This window comes from Tachyglossus aculeatus, chromosome 11, assembly GCF_015852505.1.
Source record: "Tachyglossus aculeatus isolate mTacAcu1 chromosome 11, mTacAcu1.pri, whole genome shotgun sequence".
Taxonomy (NCBI): Eukaryota; Metazoa; Chordata; class Mammalia; order Monotremata; family Tachyglossidae; genus Tachyglossus; species Tachyglossus aculeatus.
In genome coordinates, this window is record NC_052076.1 from 69593156 (window position 1) to 69611534 (window position 18379).

General features: G+C 45.0%; 1 protein-coding gene across 2 annotated transcripts in view; it reads right to left on the reverse strand.

The window, feature by feature from the left end:
• OPCML (opioid binding protein/cell adhesion molecule like) overlaps positions 1-18379 on the reverse strand; it is a 1278294-nt gene that overhangs the window by 99360 nt on the left and 1160555 nt on the right. For both annotated transcript variants that reach the window (XM_038754698.1, XM_038754697.1), the window contains one exon: positions 8167-8292. In XM_038754698.1, the coding sequence (XP_038610626.1) occupies positions 8167-8292 (126 nt within the window). The remainder of the gene's footprint in view (positions 1-8166; positions 8293-18379) is intronic.

Here is an 18379-nt window from a genome sequence, read left to right on the forward strand (position 1 = left end):
AACCAAGCATGTGTACATATTCCTGCATCCAACCAAGAAGTTGCTGTTTTTGGTGAATGACTGGGTCTGATATTAACCCGGGGTCCAACCTTATCTCCAGGCAGATGAGGCTTTGTTTGGTTCTCCTAGGCACTGTTGAAAACCACAAGGCCATTGAGAAATGTTGAGGGAAACCTCAGGGAAAAGCAGGCATTGCTAGATGTAATAATGATAGTGGTGGTACTTGTTAAGTGCTCATTATGTGCCAAGTATTCACTGTACTACACGTGGGGATAGATGCAAGAGAATCACGTCAGCCACAGTCCCTTTTCCACATGGCCCTCACACTCTAAGTTCAAGAGAGACTGGATACTGAATCCTTGTTTTAAAATAAGAAAACAGAGGCCAGAAGTCACCTGGCAGACAAGTGGCAGGGGCAAATTAGAAGACAAATCCCTCAAACTCCAGGCCCATGCTCTGGCTACTAGGCCAAGGTGCTCACCAGTGGATCTGTGGTTTTCAATACAGCCTGGAAAACATAAGAGAGAACCATCCACATGCAGATGGATGGTGAGCGAGCAGTGGTTTGGGAGAAACCGGTTCCAACTAAGGAAACGTTCCAACTTTATAGTAATGATGGTATTTGTTAAGAATTTACTATGTGCCAAGCACTGTTCTAAGCTGGATGCCAAGTTGTTCCAAGGGACTGGGAGTGGTGTGGGGTCCCATTGGTGCTGGCTCCATTTTGTAAGTGAGATAAGGATGCCCCGTGACCAACCACAAACTTGAATGAAGTGGATGGGCGGGAAGGGTCTTGATTGAAATGTTGGCCCTGGAGACCTTCTGGACCTCTTGGAGCTGGAGTCACCCCAATGGGGCCCCTCTCCTGGCTAGACATGGCTAGAAAGCAGCATGGCTCAGTGGAAAGAGCCTGGGCTTATTTCATCTGTAAAATGGGGATTAAGGCTGTGAGCCCCACATGGGACAACCTGATTACCTTGTATCTACCCCAGCACTTATAACAGTGCTTGGCACATAGTAAGCACTTAACAAATACCATCATTATTATTATTATTATCAGCCCCCCCCACGCCCCCCCCCAAATTGCTCATGATGAGAGATGGGAAGTGGCATCATCCAACCCAAAAGAATGCTATATATCCACATACAGAATTCTCTTCTCTCTCTCTCCTCCTTCTTTCTCTCTCTCTCTATAGATGCACTGCATGTTAATTAGAGTTTAATATAGCATTGTGGGCTTCATAAAAAAGCACTATGTAAATGGAATGTTCTCATAGTAGAATTATATTTAGATTTAAATACATATCTTCTATACAGCTCAATTTAGTCTCTATCCACTTATTTTTATCTATGGGTATGGGCAGAAAACGTGTCTGCTAATTCTGTTGTATTGCACTCCCCCGAGGGCTTAGTACAGCATTCTGCACATTCGTTCATTCATTTATTCAATTGTATTTATTCAGTGCTTACTGTGGGCAGAACACTATACTAGGCACTTGGGCAAGTATAATATAACAATAAACAGACACTTTCTAAGTGCTCAACCACTGATTGATTGATTCATTGATTCTTTCCCCCGCTGCTTTCATTATTTGGGATATTTCTCTGCAACCACCTACGCTCAATCTACCCAAAAACTGTTTGATACAGTGCCAGCAACAGCTTAGAAGCAGCCAAGATGAATCTAAGTTGGACCATGGCTTGATGGAAAGAGCATGGGACTGTGAGTCACAGAACCTGAGTTTGAGTCCCAGCTTAGGCACTAGCCACTGTGTGATCTTGGGCAAGACACTTAACTTTTTTCCTTCATTTCCTCACCTAGAAAATGGGAATGAAATATCTGCTCTCCCTGCCTCATAGACTGGGAACAGCAAGGCCTGTGACCTATCTGATTTGCTTTCTATCTCCCCAGCAGCTCGGCACATGATAAGTATTTAATAGATAACTTCATCAGCATCGTTATTATAATTAGTGCTTTTCTGAGCTGTCCTAGCTCATTCTTCTTGTTCTAGGGAATTCTTGAATGCCCACTGGTTACTGAAGCTGCTTGATTACACATCACCCTGGTGTTCACGAGAGGCAGCGGGGAGAGCAAAACGGTCCATGAAAGGTTTAATGCCTTCCCTCCCTGGCACTGCCAGTGGTCATGTCTACTAATAATAATCATTTTGGTATTTGTTAAGCGCTTACTATGTGCCAAGCACTGTTCTAAGCGCTGGGATAGTTACAAAGTAATCAGGTTGTCCCATGTGGGGCTCACAGTCTTAATCCCCATTTTACAGGTGAGGTAACTGAGGCACAGAGAAGTTAAGTGGCTTGCCCAAGGTCACACAGCTGACAAGTAGCGGAGCCAGGATTATAACTGGATCCCAAGCCTGGGCTCTTTCCACTGAGCCATGCTACTTCTAGATGCCAGGAACTGTCTTATGCACTGGAGTAGGCAGAGAAGTGACTTGCCTAAAGGCACACAGCTGACAAGTGGCGGAGCTGGGATTAGAACCCATGGCCTCTGACTCACAAGCCCAGGCCCTCTCTACTGAGCCATGCTGATGTGAACAATATGTGATGAAGAATCCCTTTGACACTGTGTAGCGATAAAGATTGCCCTCGTTCAGATATGTCATCCGCAGTGCCTGAAAATTTTCTTATCTTCCTCCTGGTGTCATGATCTGCTCAAAGGCTCTGCTCCTATAGCTATCTCAGTTTTGATTACTGCCCACTAGTCTCACCTACCTTCTGTTGCTGTTTCCCATTTTGATTTCGTTCCAAGTTTTACTTCCTTGTTTCTTTAAAGTGCTTCTTCTGTCCACCTTGTTTAGTGTTACCTCATTTGAAATGTCCCTTCAGTACCAATTGTAAAAGAATTCCTATTGTTCATTCTTCATTGCTGAGGGCATTACTCAGTCTAAGGGAGCTGCCCATGTGGGACAGAGGGGTCCACTGATCACATTCCCACCCTATCCCCCAGCCAACCTAAAGGCCTGGACACCCCAGAAGATGGTTATTCCTCAGCCCGGCCCCCTGCAGCACTGGACACTTGGCTCCCCCCAGGGGATTCTCCCCCCCAAAATGATAATGATGGGGTTTGTTAAGCACTTAATATGTGTCAGGCACTGTTTGAATCACTACCCCCTCCACCCATGCTGTAGATTTTGTAAAAATTTATTTTCTCTTCATGTATATGGCCTTTTTTTATTATGGTGTATGAGTATAATGAATTAAATGCACCATGCACCTGTGTACTTGTTTTGTTCTGTTGTCTGTCTCCCCCTTCTAGACTGTTAGCCCATTGTAGGGTAGGGACCATCTTTATATGTTGCCGATTTGTACTTCCCAAGTGCATGGCATGGTGCTCTGCCCAAGTAAGCGCTCAATAAATACGATTGAATGAATGAATGAATCAGTCTAGGCACTTAGAACTGTTCTAGAGGCAAATTCATTCATTCATTCAATCATATTCATTGAGGGCTTACTCTGTGCAGAGCACTGTACTTAGCGCTTGGGAAAGTACAAGACAGACCTCAATAAAAATAAATAAAATTACAAATGAGGCATAGGTGGTAAATCCAGATGGTACCTTGAAGCTAATTACACATCGTGCACAGAGTTTTCCTATTTGGTGACTTAGAGCATGGCATCCAGTCACTGGGCAGACTTGCCCATCAAACAATTCCTGCTTGGGGGAACCAGTGAGAGCAAGGGAGAGGAGATGTGGATCATCCTGTAATGTTTTAACTGGAGCACCCAAGCAAGAGGTGGAACAGATTTCCTCAACCCCCCAGATTCCTCTCCCACAGCCCACACCAAGGGCAGAGGGCAGGGCAGAGCGATCCGTTTCCCAGGATCAGGGGGCTGATAGATAGGAGATTGGCCTGACCTCTGACCCTTGACCCCGACCTGAGCTGCTCACCTGAGGCAGGATGATGGTCGTGGAATTGTCAGCCCACACCACCTCCGCCTTACTGGTGACGTCCCCGAAGTCTTCCAAATGGAATGGGAGTCATAGATTAGCACACAGTACCCAAACCGTCCAGATCTCAGATCCATGAAAAAGCTTTCCCTGATAAAGTCCCTGTCCTCCAAATTGTATAAATCCATCACCCTTTTCTAAAACATAGATACTTATCACTACCTGTTTTCAGCAATTATATATAAAAGCTTATTCAGTTGTAATTCAGTTGTTCATTTGGACTGCTCTACTTGTAAATATGTTTATGTTTGTCTTCTTCCATAAGCGTTTTTGTGCACAGGGAACATGGCACTTCCTTATCCTGTACTTCCAAAATGTTAAGTAGAGTGGGTTCTCAATAAATACTATCATGGGCCCATGATTTTGACTGCCTTTTGACTGTGAGACTTATAAGAAGAAGCATAGCCGTGAGGAAAGGCCACAAGCCTGGGAGTCAATCAATCAATCAATCGTATTTATTGAGCGCTTACTGTGTGCAGAGCACTGTACTAAGCGCTTGGGAAGTACAAGTTGGCAACATATAGAGACAGTCCCTACCCAACAGTGGGCTCACGAGTCCAAGGACCTGGGTTCCAATCCCAGCTGTGTCAACTGGCTGCTGTGTGACCCTGGGCAAATCACTTAACTTCTCTGTGCCTCGGTTTCCTCCTGTGTAAACTGGGGGTGAAATACCTATTCACACGAGACAGGGACTGTGTTGGCCCTGATTAATTGTGTTGGACCCAATGCTTAGAACAGTGCTTGACACAGAGTAAGTGCTTAACAAATACTATGATGTCGATGATGATGATTATCATCATTATCTACCAATCCCTAGTAGAAGGGTTCTAATCCCAGGACCATCACTTGTCTGTTGTGTGACCTTGGGAATGTCACTTAACTTCTCTATGTCTCAGTTACCTCATCTGTAAAATGGGGATTAAAACTGTGAGCCCATGGGGAACAGGGACTGTGTCCAACCTGATTATCTTGTTCCTGCCCCAACATTTAGTACAGTGCCTGACACATAATAACTAACAAATACCATAAACATGTCATAGGGCAAAATGTGCTAATTGGTAATGGAACCGCTGTCATGACTATTAGTACACGTGAGAGATTCCATGTTTTTACCTTGAGCTTGGTCTGAATATTAGTGCCACACCACATTTGATTCCTCAAGAACCTCCAGTGGTTGGCCACCCATTTCCACTTCAAACAGAAACTCCTTACCACTGGATTTAGAGGACTTAATAAACTCACCCCTCCTACCTTATCTCCCTAATATCCTACTACAACCAGCATGCACGCTTCATTCCTCTAGTGCCAGCTTGCTCATAGTGAGTGAAATATATATCACTGTCCACATCCTCCTTCTGACCTGGAGTTCCCTTCCCCTCCGTATATACCAGACCATCACTCTCCCCACCTTTAAAGCCTTATTAAATCACATCTCCTCCAAAAGACCTTTCCTGAATGAGCTTTCTCCCTCTCCCTTCTGTGTAGGCATGCGTTCACACCTGTACCCTTTGAGCACTTGATATTGATGCCACCTTCAGCCCCACGGCACTTACATCCATATCTGTAATTTATTTATCTATATTGATATCTGCCTCCCTTTCTAGAATGTAAGCTCTCTGTGGACAGAGAACATGTCTATCAACTCCATTGTACTGTTCTCTCCCAAGTGGTTAGTACAGTGCTCTGCACACAGTCAGTGATTAATACGTACCACTGAGTGACTAACTGATTCAACTCTCCCACAATCACTGAAAGTATCATTAAGATATCTTTGAATCATTCAGATGAAACTCTCTATATCCTGTAAACATCCATGCAAAATAGCAGAGAGATTATTGTGAACCTGTTCTCAGTGTCAACAGTAGGTAATGGATTGACAATTATCCTTGCCAGCCAGCTATGTGACTTCAGGTAAGTTATCTAACTACTCTGAGCCTCAGTCTCCTCATTATAGAATGGGAAAAAAACACCGGCTTTTGCTCCCTCTCAGACTGTGAGCCCCATGTGAGACAGGGACTTTATCTTATCTGATTATCCTGTACCTACAGGGAAGCAGTGTTTCTCAGTGGAAAGGGCACGGGCTTTGGAGTCAGAGGTCATGGGTTCAAATCCCAGCTCCACCAATTGTCAGCTGTGTGACTTTGGGCAAGTCACTTAACTTCTCTGGGCCTCAGTTCCCTCATCTATAAAATGGGGATGAAGACTGTGAGCCCCCCGTGGGACAACCTGATCACCTTGTAACCTCCCCAGTGCTTAGAACAGTGTTTGGCACATAGTAAGTGCTTAATAAATGTCATCATTATTCTTATTCTTATTATTATTATTACCCCAGCACTTAGCACAATGCTTGGCACCTAATAAGTGTAAATAAATAAGGTTATTATCATTATGACTAGGATGATGAAAATCAGGTTTAGGTACCAGCATAAAGGCAAACTTAACCCATGGAATGCTGAAGGTCATCCCTGAATTTGAATACTTGGGCCTTACATTGTCCAATGATGCAAGGGTGGATAAGAAAGAAAGCCAAATCAAGCAGGGTTAAAGAAACTTCTCTGTATATTAACACAGGCTCTAGGTTATCCCTCACCAAGAGGAGGGTGGTGTCTCCAACCTGTCCTGCAGATGGAGGGGAGAAGGTATTGCTTGGCTTTCCCCTTCCAGCTGAACAGGAGTTGACTCTGGTATCTCTCCTTCCCTCTCTCCTTCTGTTCCCAGACTGGGAGTATCTTCTGCCAGGATGGCTGTGGAGAGGAAAAAGGCTTGGATTCCTGGGAGGAAGAGGACAATCCTCTTTTACCAGGATAGGAACCACCCTTAGGGCATTCTGCTCCCCAAAATGCTCAGTACCCTACGAACAGAACAGAACAGACAGAACAGACACTGGAGCCGAAAGTGGGAGCAGAGAGATCCAGACAAAGGACTGGGAAACCACTGGGCACTCAGAGCAGAGGTATTGTGTGGGGTCCAGGGAAAACCCCGACTGTCTTCTTATATTTTGATAGCTCAAAGAATGGTGATGAGAGACTAGCTTTGATTCCCGACACCAATTCATCAGTGTTCCACTCCCTAGGGGTGTAGAGGAACCAAATGGGTTTGAATGGCTCGGCAGACCCAGATACTTCAGAGTACTCAAGGAAGCAGAGGCAGGATACTACATTCATCTTCCCAGCCTCTACCTGAATGGAGCAATTCTCCATGGAAGATCAACTCCTGTATTAACCCAAGCACATTCCTGGCTGGGAGGCATTGTGGATGTCCCGAGGAGGCTTTCCCAGCCAAGGGAAAATTCCAAACTGCCTTACACAAACTCACACACAAACCCATGTTGGCTGTCACTCTCACACACTCCTGGTTTGGCCATCTGCCTCTTTCTCTAATGCACACTCTTTTTCACAGAATGCCATTTTCTCATATGCTCGCCCTTACACATTCTTTTTCTCATACACACTCACACATGCGCACATACAAACACACACACACACACACACACACTCAGTTGACTTCAGACAATACGAGAAGAATACAATTACCTCACAGAACAGTGAAATGGGGAGAAATTGGGTGTCAAAGATGGCCATGCTGCTGTCCCTGCAAAACAGGGTGGCCACCCAGCTTCTCTCAAAGGTGGCTTTAGCACTACCCTCCACAACTGTCAGGCAAGGACAAAACCCAATAACACCATGTCACGCTGCATACTCTTAAAAACCTGCATGGTGGCCACTCAGCTTTTAAAGATGGCCACACCACTGACTCCCTCAAAGGTGGTGACCGAACAGTTTCTCACAAAGACGTCGACTCCACTAACCTCCTCCAGAAGACTGCACCACTGCCCTTCCCAAAGTTGTTGAATGAAAAGCTTTTCTAAAACACGACAGTACTGCTACCCCTCTTCCACTATGGCAGTGGAATGAAAGTGAACCACTGTTAATGCGGTGTAAGTTGTGGTCTAGCTCCCTGACCCCCCAACTCAAAGTCTTAGTATTAAGACCCTTCCTGAATACCTTCTCTCTCCAGCAAAAATTCTATGTGAAGTGTTTGGTTCAACACCCAAACAGCCAAATTAAATTCAACAAAATGTTTGGTTCAGGCACACCAGATACTTTGAAAGTAAACACAGTTGCCCGCCACTGATAATAGGCTGGCATGCTCAGATCACACACATGACCTCAACACCCATCACAGGCCTTCCTTACCTTTGACGGACAGGTGTCTCCAGGTGACCGTTGGCTCTGGCCTGCCAATGGCGAGACACAGCAGGGTCACGCTGCTCCCCTCGTTCACTGTGATGTCTGAGGAGATGTTCATAATCTGTGGGGGAACTGCAAGGAGAGAGAAAGAGAGAGAGAAAGAGAAGGTGAAGGTAGCTCTCAACACACTCCAAAGTCTCAGCGGAACCAGCAGCCCCAAGGATTTACCTATAATTTTCTCTCTGACTTCATCAGTGTGAGCCCGTTGTTGGGTAGGGACTGTCTATATGTTGCCAACTTGTACTTCCCAAGCGCTTAGTCCAGTGCTCTGCACACAGTAAGCGCTCAGTAAATACGATTGAATGAATGAGTGAATCAGTATAAAGTGTAGCCAACTGCATCTCCTTAACAGCCAGCCTTCCCTGCAAATTGTTTCTTTGAGAAGTTGGAGAGATACCAATCTACCCTCTCCTTACTGAGGTGACAAAGAGATAATTATGGTTCAGATCATAAATACCAGCAGTTCACACTCCCTCTACACCCACTTCCAAAAACTTGGAGGCCTGCATTAGCAATGCCCTTCTATATAAATGGTGTCCTCAGGGAAGCATCAGGATGCCGGGGAGCTGTAATGGGAGATAGAACCTCTTCCCCATCACAGTCACATAGTCAACTCTTTTGCATCAGTCAGAACCCTAAAATGGCAGGGGACAGAAGCGAATTTGAGTCATGGATCCCAAGTATATCTAGCCCTGACCTCTCTCCCCAGTGACAATCCCCAGGATTTCCTCCTGCCTGAAAGATATATATATATACATAGGTGGATCCCCTACCAGTAACTCAACCTCAATATGTCTAACACCAGTTTCATCACCTTTTCTCCTCAAACCTATTCTTCACCTAACTTTCCCATCTCAGTTGACAGCACCATCGTCCTCCATGTTTCCCAATCCTTGGTATTATCCTTGATTTCTCACTGTCTTCCCCCCTCACTTTCAGTTTGTTGCTAAAATCTTATCAATTTTCCTTTCCCAATTCTGCTCCCCTCCTTCTTCACCCTGTTGCTCTCCTACTACAACACAGATGCACACTTTGCTCCTCTGAAGCAGATCTACTTTCTCTACCTGGGTTTTATCTATCTGACTGCTGACCTCTCGCACCCGTCCTGCCTCGGGCCTTGAACGTCCCCCCTAGTCATATCCAACAAACAATTGCCATCCCTTCAAAGCCTTATTGAAGGCACATCTCCTCCAAGAGGCCTTCCCTAACTAAACCCTTATTTCCTTTTTTCCCACTCTTTTCTGCATCACCCTGATTCACCCCTCCCTCAGCCCCACAGTACTTATGTACACATATGTAATTTATTAATTTTAATGTCTGTCTCCCCCTCTAGACTGTAAGTTTGTTGTGGGAAGGGAATGCCTCTATCAACTCTGTTGTATTGTTATATTGTACTCTCCTAAGTGCTCAGCACAGTGCTCTGCACACAGTAAGTGCTCAGTGAATATTTTTGATTGATTGGTTGATTTTGTCTGTTGGGGAAGGAAATTGTTAATACTGAAATTCCACTGAGGTATGGAGGTCCCCATTTCTTGAGGTGAGGGGGGGATGGCTCCCCAAAACAACTGAGGGATTGTGTGTAAAATATTACGGAGACCTAAAGACAATCCTGAGGGACCTCAAGGAACTACTGAGAGATTTACTCTGGCTGAATGGAAATAGATGAGGTATCCCTCCGGGATGTAGGTGTGGCCCAGCCTGTGCCCTCAACATAGTGACCAGATATGTTCTGGGCAAAGATGAAGATTTTATGCAGCAAGAGACTCATTTAAATAGCCCTGCCAAGCGTATGTAACTACAAGTGCACCCTAACCCTAAGCAGTGGATGATATGGGTGGAGAAAGCAGTGCTCAATATCACTCCACCCTCTCATTAATCGTGGGAGGATAAAATGTGAGTATGAGGACCAGGAAGGAGTCTGGTTGCGGGGGTCTGGTTGAGAGGGTCTTGGGTCTTCTAGTCTTTTGGTCATTCATTGGAGAGGGACACACCGCTAGGGAGAATAAGGGTTTGTGGGGGCCAAGACAATACACACAGCTATATTCGCTTAAGGGGTGTCCCTTGCTTCCGGCATCTTTGAGCATGGAGAAGGGTCAGGAGTAATCAACCAATCAATTGCATCTATTGAAAGCTTGGGAGAGCACAATACAATGGAATTAGCAGACACGTTCCCAGCCCACTAACACGCTTACAGTCCAGAGGGGGATATAGACGTTAGTATGAATAAATGAATAAATTTCTTAATATGAATAATATGAGTAACTAGTAGTTCTAGCTAACACTTACCATCCAAATGGACACCACCCTGGTCCACACACTCATCATATAATAATAATTATGGCATTTATTAAGCGTTTACTATGTGCAAAGCACTGTTCTAAATGCTGGGGAGGTTACAAGGTGATCAGGTTGTCCCACAGGGGTCTCACAGTCTTAATCCCCATTTTACAGATGAGGGAACTGAGGCACAGAGAAGTTTAAGTGGCTTGCCCAAGATCACACAGCTGACAATTGGCAGAGCTGGGATTTGAACCCATGACCTCTGACTCCAAAGCCCGGGCTCTTTCCACTGAGCCACGATGCTTCCCAGCTAGACTACTGTATCAGCATTCTCGTTGGTTTTCTTTTTTTCAGCTTCTCTCCCCTCCAGTCTCCGTTTCGCTCAGCAGCTCAGATCATCTTTCTAAAATATTAGTCTACACATATCCTGCACACAGTAAGCACTCAATAAATATTATTGAATGAATGAATGAACAAAGAAAACGCTAGGCCTCAGTTCCCTCACCTGTAAAATGTGGATGAAGAGTGTGAGCCTCATGTGGGACAGGGACAGTGTCTAACCTGATTAATTACCTTGGATCCACCCCAGTGCTTAGAACAGTGCTTGGCACCTCATGACCCTTGAAGAGAAGCAGCGCGGCTTAGTAGAAAGAACACTTGGAACTTAGAGGACATGGGTTCTAATCCTGGCTCTGCCACTTGTCTTCTGTGTGATCTTGGGCAAGCCACTTTACTTTGATGGGCCTCAGTTACCTGATCTGTAAAATGGGGATTAAGACTGTGAACCCCACGTGGTACAACCTGATTACCCTGTATCTACCCCAGTGCATCCCTCCGCTCCTCAAGAACCTCCCATACTCATTCAGTTCTTTCTGCATTGGACAGAAACTCCTGACCACTGGCATTTAAGCACCCCTCTTCCTATTTACTCTCATTTCACTGCCTCCATTCCTTCCAATCTCACCTCCTCATTGTGCCTTGTTCTAGACTTCTGAGCCCTGGCTCTTGCCTGTGCTTGGAGTTCCCTCCCACTTCAAATCCACCAGACCACAGCTCCTCACAACTCCAGAGCCCTTGTAAAATCCCAGCTTCTTCAGGAGGCTTACCATGATTATATTTTCTTCTTCACAGGTCCGCCAGAGTCACAACCTCCTGTTGCCCTTTTGTAACACCCTTTCACATACCCTACAATTTTGGCACTTCTTCCCCCATTGGTAAATCATTTTATTTCTTTCTCCTCAGTTAGAGTGTCAACTCCTTTTGGCCAGGGATCGTGGCTTCTATTTCTCATGTAATCTTGCAAACACAGTGCTCTACACAAATACAGAGCTCTACACACAGTAGGAACTCAATGAATACTATTTATTGATTGCTTGATTGGATCTGTCTTTCTGGGCATTTCCATTCAAGTGTGAAGTATCACATCAATATCCGAGAGGCAGGTGGGCTAAAGGAGTTGACTTGTAGTCTGTGACTGGAGCTGTGGCAGATGCCATGTCACAGAGGCATCATGAAGGCTGACTCAGGACTGCTCAGTCTCTTTTGTGTGCTCTTTTTCTGCCTCCCACCCCCTAACTGTGGGTGTCCCTCAAGGTTCAGTTCTGAGGCCCCTGCTATTCTCCATCTACACCCACTTCTTTGGAAAACTCATTTGCTCAGATAGCTTCAGTTGCCACCTCTAGGTGGATGATTCCCAAATCTAAATCTCCAGCCCTGATCTCTCTCCCTCTCTGCAGTCTTGCATTTCCTCCGGTCTTCAAGACATCTCTTGTGGATGTCCTCCCATCACCTCAAAGCTTAACATGTCCAAAACAGAACTCCTTATCTTCCCACCCAAGCCTTGTCCTCTCCTGACTTTCCCATCACTGTAGATGGCACCGTAATCCTTCCTGCCATGCAAGCCCGTAATGCTGGTGATACCTTTGACTCCTCTCTCTCATTCAACCCACATAGTCAATCCATCACTAAATCCTGTCAGTTCCACCTTCGCAACATTGCCAAAATCTGCCCTTTCCTTCCCATCCAAACTGCTACCACGTTAATCCAATCACTTATCCTAACCCGCCTTGATTACCGTATCGTCTTCCTTGCTGTCCTCCCTTGCCTGCTAACTCTCCACACTTCTGTCCATACTTCACTCTGCTGCCCCGATCATTTTTCTACAAAAACGTTCAGGACACATCATCCCACTCCTTAAGAACCTCCAGTGGTTGTCCATCCACCTCTGCATGAAACAAAAACTCCTCACCACTGGCTTTAAAGCACTCAACTACCTTGACCCCTCCTATCTCATCTTGCTACTCTCCTACTACATACCAGCCCTCACACTTTAATCCTCTAATGCTAATGTTCTCACTGTACCTTGACCTCATCTATCTTGCCACCGTCCTCTCGCCCACATCCTGTCTCTGGCCTGGGATAATAATAATAATAATGATGGCATTTATTAAGCGCTTACTATGTGCAAAGCACCATTCTAAGTGCTGGGGGGATACAAGGTGATCAGATTGTCCCACGGAGGCTCACAGTCAATCCCCATTTTACAGATGAGGTAACTGAGGCACAGAGAAGTTAAGTGATACCCTCCCTCCTCATATCCAACAATTACTCTCCCCATCTTCAAAGCCTTATTGAGGGCACATCTCCTCCAAAATACCTTCTCTGACCAAGCCCTCCTTTCCTATTCTCCCACTCCCTTCTGCGTCATCCTGACTTGCTCTCTTTATTCATCCCCCCTCCCAGCCCCACAGCTTTATGTGTAATTTATTTATTTATAGTAATGTCTATCTCTCCCTCTAGACTGTAAGCTCATAGCTGACAGGGGAAGTGTTCATTGTTGTGTGTACTCTCCCAAGTGCTTAGTATGGTGCTCGACATACAGTAAGTGCTCAATAAATACAATTGAATGAATGAATGATGAATGCTACTGCACTGCACTGACTGTTGGCGCAAGCAGCCTCACATCTTTCTGATTCATGGCTTCCTCCTGTGTCTCCACTAGAATGGGTGTCACTGACCTCATGGTAACAAATACAGAGATACTGAATAATAATAATAATAATAATAATAATAATGGCATTTATTAAGTGCTTACTATCTGCAAAGCACTGTTTTAAGCACCGGGGAGGTTTCAAGGTGATCAGATTGTCCCACGGGGAGCTCACAGTCTTAATCCTCATTTTACAGATGAGGTAACTGAGGCACAGAGAAGTTAAGTGACTTGCCCAAAGTCTCACAGCTGATAATTGGAGGAGCTGGAATTTGAAACCATGTCCTCTGACTCCAAAGCCCAGGCTCTTTCCACTGAGCCACTCTGCTTCTTACTGAAGACCCTGTAGCCATCATGCTGGGCACACAATATCAAGCAGTGACATCTCATGCAATATTTTGCAAAAGTCAGTCTGAGCCTAGAGCTTTCCACTGTGGAAACCCCTGACACATGGGGAGATCTTTGATCCTTTTTCCTTTTGCTCTGGAGGCTCTGTTTTCTCTTCTCAGGACCCCAATACCATAGATATCACTTCCGAGCCCCAGAACTCAGCAACTGAAGGTGAGGTGGAGTGAGGTTGGGTGCTTAAAATAAAAATAATGGACAAAAAGACTCCCAGTTTCCTGTAATACCAATACCTTGATTTTATACCATGTTTTTATTCTCCAAATGCTCCCCTGATGATTATCTCTTTGTTTCCCCGCAGTGTCTCACTGAGGTAGGAAAGGCAGTTGTTATATCCCCATTATGTAGATGGTGAAACTCCCAAAGATGTTAAATGACTTGGCCAAAGTCACAGAGGAGGTAAGTGGCAGAGGTAAGACTAGCTTGAATCTGGTCCTCCTTCTTCCACTCTCTAGCTTTTTCCATTACACTAAGATGCCTCTCTATGAGTAGCGACCAGCTAAAAAGCACACTTTCTGAATATAAAACCAGATGAACAGTCATCCAAGTGTCCAATGAACCATTCAATCAACCAGTGGTATTTACTGAGCACTTCCAGGATGCAGAGAACTGTACTAAATGCTTGGGAGAGTACAATGCAACATATTTCGTAGATGTGATTCCTGCACACAAAGAGTTTACAGTTTTCAGGGGGATTTACAGCCTACTGCATGAGATTGTCTCAGATTGGCCAGGATCGATCAATCAATACCATTGAGCACTTGCTGTGGGCAGAGCATTACAATAGAGTTAGCAGACAAGACCCTTGCTCACAGAGAGTTTACAGAATACGGAAGCAGCATGGCCTAATTTATAGAGCAAGGGACTGGGAGTCAAAAGGACCTGGATTGTAACCCCAGCTGTGCCACTTGTCTGCTGTGTGGCCTTGGGCAAGTTACTCAACTTCTCTGTGCTTCAATTACCTCATCTATAAAATGGGGATTGAGATTGTGAGCCCCATGTGGGACAGGGCATGTGTTCAACCCGATTTGCTTATATCTACTATAGCACTTAGTACAACGTCTGGCACATGATAAAGACTTAACAAATACCACCATTTATTATTATTATTATTATTGGAAGAGGCCAACATTAAAACAAATTATGATAGGGGAAGCAGCAGAGTATGAGAATATGTACATAAGAGCTGTGGAGCTGGGGTGAGTATCAAAGTATGTAAGAGGTACACAGACCACTGCAGAGTTGACCTAGAGGAGAGGGAGGATAAGGGAAATGAGGGCTTAGGGAGGAAAATGAGAGCTTAAGGATGGAACAAGGAGATTTTCTAGAAAGCCCAATCCCGCCTGGCCCGGAGTGACATTAAGAAGACTTGCACAGAAACTAATCCCAGCCCGAAACAACTTGACCCAAAGGTGTGGCTGAAGGACACAAGATACCCTCTAGTGTCACGGACTCAACTTAGGCACCTAAACTCTAAAAGATGCAGAGTCTCCATGAGCCTGGGGAAGAGTGTGTATTATATTTCACTAGGGTAGATTATACTCGACTCTATTTATGATTGCTTTTCTCTTCTGGGTTGTATTTTGATGATAGCAATGATAAGAAGCAAGAACAAATGATTATGAATTATGGGGCTATAAATACATCTCAGCGATCTGGTGACATCACAGATCACTCGAGCTCTGCTCAGGGAGTTCATAATGATTGTCTCCAGAGCCTTTCTCACAGATTTATTTATAGACTTAGTCACACTTTTCCCATTTTTAGCTGGAAAACACAAGCCACCAGTCCCAATCGGGAAAATCAACCTGTGAAATATTTTTCTTTCTGCTTTTCCATCCACACACCAATGTCCCTTACTGTGACCCTTCTCTTCCTGACCCCCAAATTCACCTTCCTCTGCCTCACTCTTCATTCCTACTTCTCTCTCCCCTTTGCATAACTTCACCTGTTAGAGACTTCTTGGAATCCTCAACGGGTCTTTCAGCAACTACATTCTCCTTATCTTCTCATACCCACAGAGCACCTCTACCTGTGTTGGGGAAGACGTTGGGTGCCCTCTCTGATAGTTTCTGGGCAGGAGTGGTTGAGTGGGTGGCTCTGGAAGGCACTAGCTTAGAGACTGAGTGTGGAGTCCACAGTGTAGCCAAGATTTTCTCATCAACATGGCTGAGGCTCAGCCTACTTTCCCCTCATTCATTTTGGACACAGAAATGAGCCTCCTTAAGTGATTCTCTTTCCCTGATCATATCTTCCCAACTCCCACCTTGCTATTTATGGCATAGCATTTAAGAGAAACAGCCTGGCCCAGTCAAAAGAGCATGGGTCTGGGTTTCAGGATATCCGAGTTTTAGTCCACATTCCTCTCCTTGCCCATTTTTGACTTGGGCAAGTCACTGGCCTTCTCTATCAGACCTCCATCTCTCAGTTTCCTCATTTGTAAAATGGGGATTTGATGCCCATTCTTTCATTCATTCAATCATATTTACTAAGCGCTTATTGTATGCAGAACTCTCTACTAAGTGCTTGGGAAATTACAATACAACCACAAACAGTGACATTCCCTACCCACAACGAGCTCCCAGTCTAGAGTAGGGGAGACAGACATCAATACACAAATCCCCCCTTATAGACCTTGTGTCCCATGAGGGACAAGTACTGAGTCCAACTCCATGCTTGGTGCCTGGAAAGTGCTTAACAAATACCACAAATATATTGTTCGCTGATACCCTATCAATTTGTGTACTCCCTTCGGTAAGCACTTGCTTATTCACCTCCCCATCCTCCCAGTCTCTTTTTCCTCCTCTCTGTAGAGTATGTTTTGTTTGTCCCTCTCATCAGTGCCAGCTCCTCGAGGGCCAGAGTTGTTTTTTTGACCTCGACTGTGCTTTGCAAGGGCTAAGTAGAACACTTTGTCCCCAGTATGTCATCAATAGATACTAAAGAATGGCCAAATGCTCGACAGATTAAAAGAACTGAGCTCCACTCTTCCAGTCCACAAACCTCCACGTAAGCCCACGGCTACAGGCTAGGGAGCCATTCTGCCTCCACCACAGAGTCCTGAGTTCCTTTCAGGACTGTGCCCAAATGATCCTCAGGTAGAAGGAGTTTGTGTCCACTTTACAGTGGGGACAGGGAGGAAAAAAAAAACCCTCCGAGTCTGAAAATCGCTGATAAAAACATGATAACTGAGTCTCATTACAGTCAAAGACAAGTCTCATATTTTAGCATTTTTATTAAAGCTTTTTAAATTACTGAGTGTCTGGTATATTCAATACTGGCCTAAGTGATTTATATTAGTCTATCCCCAGATACTCCATCTAATAAATAACTTGGCAATCTCCTAACCCATAAATATCCCTGGTCCCAGCAAAAAGCAATTAAAGCTTGTAAAAAAAAAATGCTTCCCAGCATTCCAGCCTGCAGTGTCATTGGATGCTTCCCCCAGAATAATTCACACCACTTATTGGGGGAGGGGAGAGGATCTCTAGCCTCCCCTCTGCCCTCCCACTGAGAATTTATGCTCTTGCTCCATTTAAAAACAAGCCACATACAAACCAATTTTTTAACGTTCAACATGTCACAATGATGCAGAGATTTTACCAGGGAAAACATTATTTCCAGCAACAAGTGTCCTTATCCACCCGAGACAGCTTTGGCAGCTAAAAATACTGTAGAAAATCTTCAGGAAGCAGCTGAGCTCAAAATGTTTAAAACGCATTAAGCACCGAGGCAGTTGACTAAGAGGTTATTAAAGGCTCCCGGGTCTCTAGCCCAGAAAATTATTTCAGGTTAATAAGGTTCAGCCCACATGCCAGGTAAAGAGGCATTGGCATTTAAGGGTGGCAACATGGCCTATTGGAAAGGACACAGCTATGGAAGTCGAGCGACCTAGGTTCTAATTCCTGGATCGTCACTTGCCTGATGTGTGACCTGGGCCAAGTCATTTAACTTCCCTCTGCCTCAGTTTCCTTACCCATTAAATGAGCATAAAACAACCATTATCGCTCCCCAACTTAGAGAGGGAGGCCATGTTGGACAGGGACTGTATCTGACATGATTGTATTGAATTTAGCACTGTGCCTGGAATATAGTAAGCTCTTAACAAATGTCACTATTATTATAAGAAATACTTCAACCTGGGAGTTTTCAGCTTCGAAGTGAGAACTCAAGCCATCTTATTCTTCACTTTCTGAGTTGGGATTGAATTGCAGAATCCATGCCTTTCAAACAACTTTACCCTATAGCCAGAGGTGTTACATTTTGAGCGTTGGTGCAGGAAGGAGCAGGGGATTTCAGGGGCTGGAGGGGACAGGCTTCAGAGAGTATTATCATTTCAGGTCTCTCCAGCCTCAGTTAGAAACTCTCAGGTGCAGACAGAGACCTGGGCTGAGCAGGGCAGGGAAGCCAGGGGCCATCACATCCACTGCCCTGGTGGAGAGGGCATCTCAACCAGCCCTGACCTCAACAATCTCCGGGGCCCGG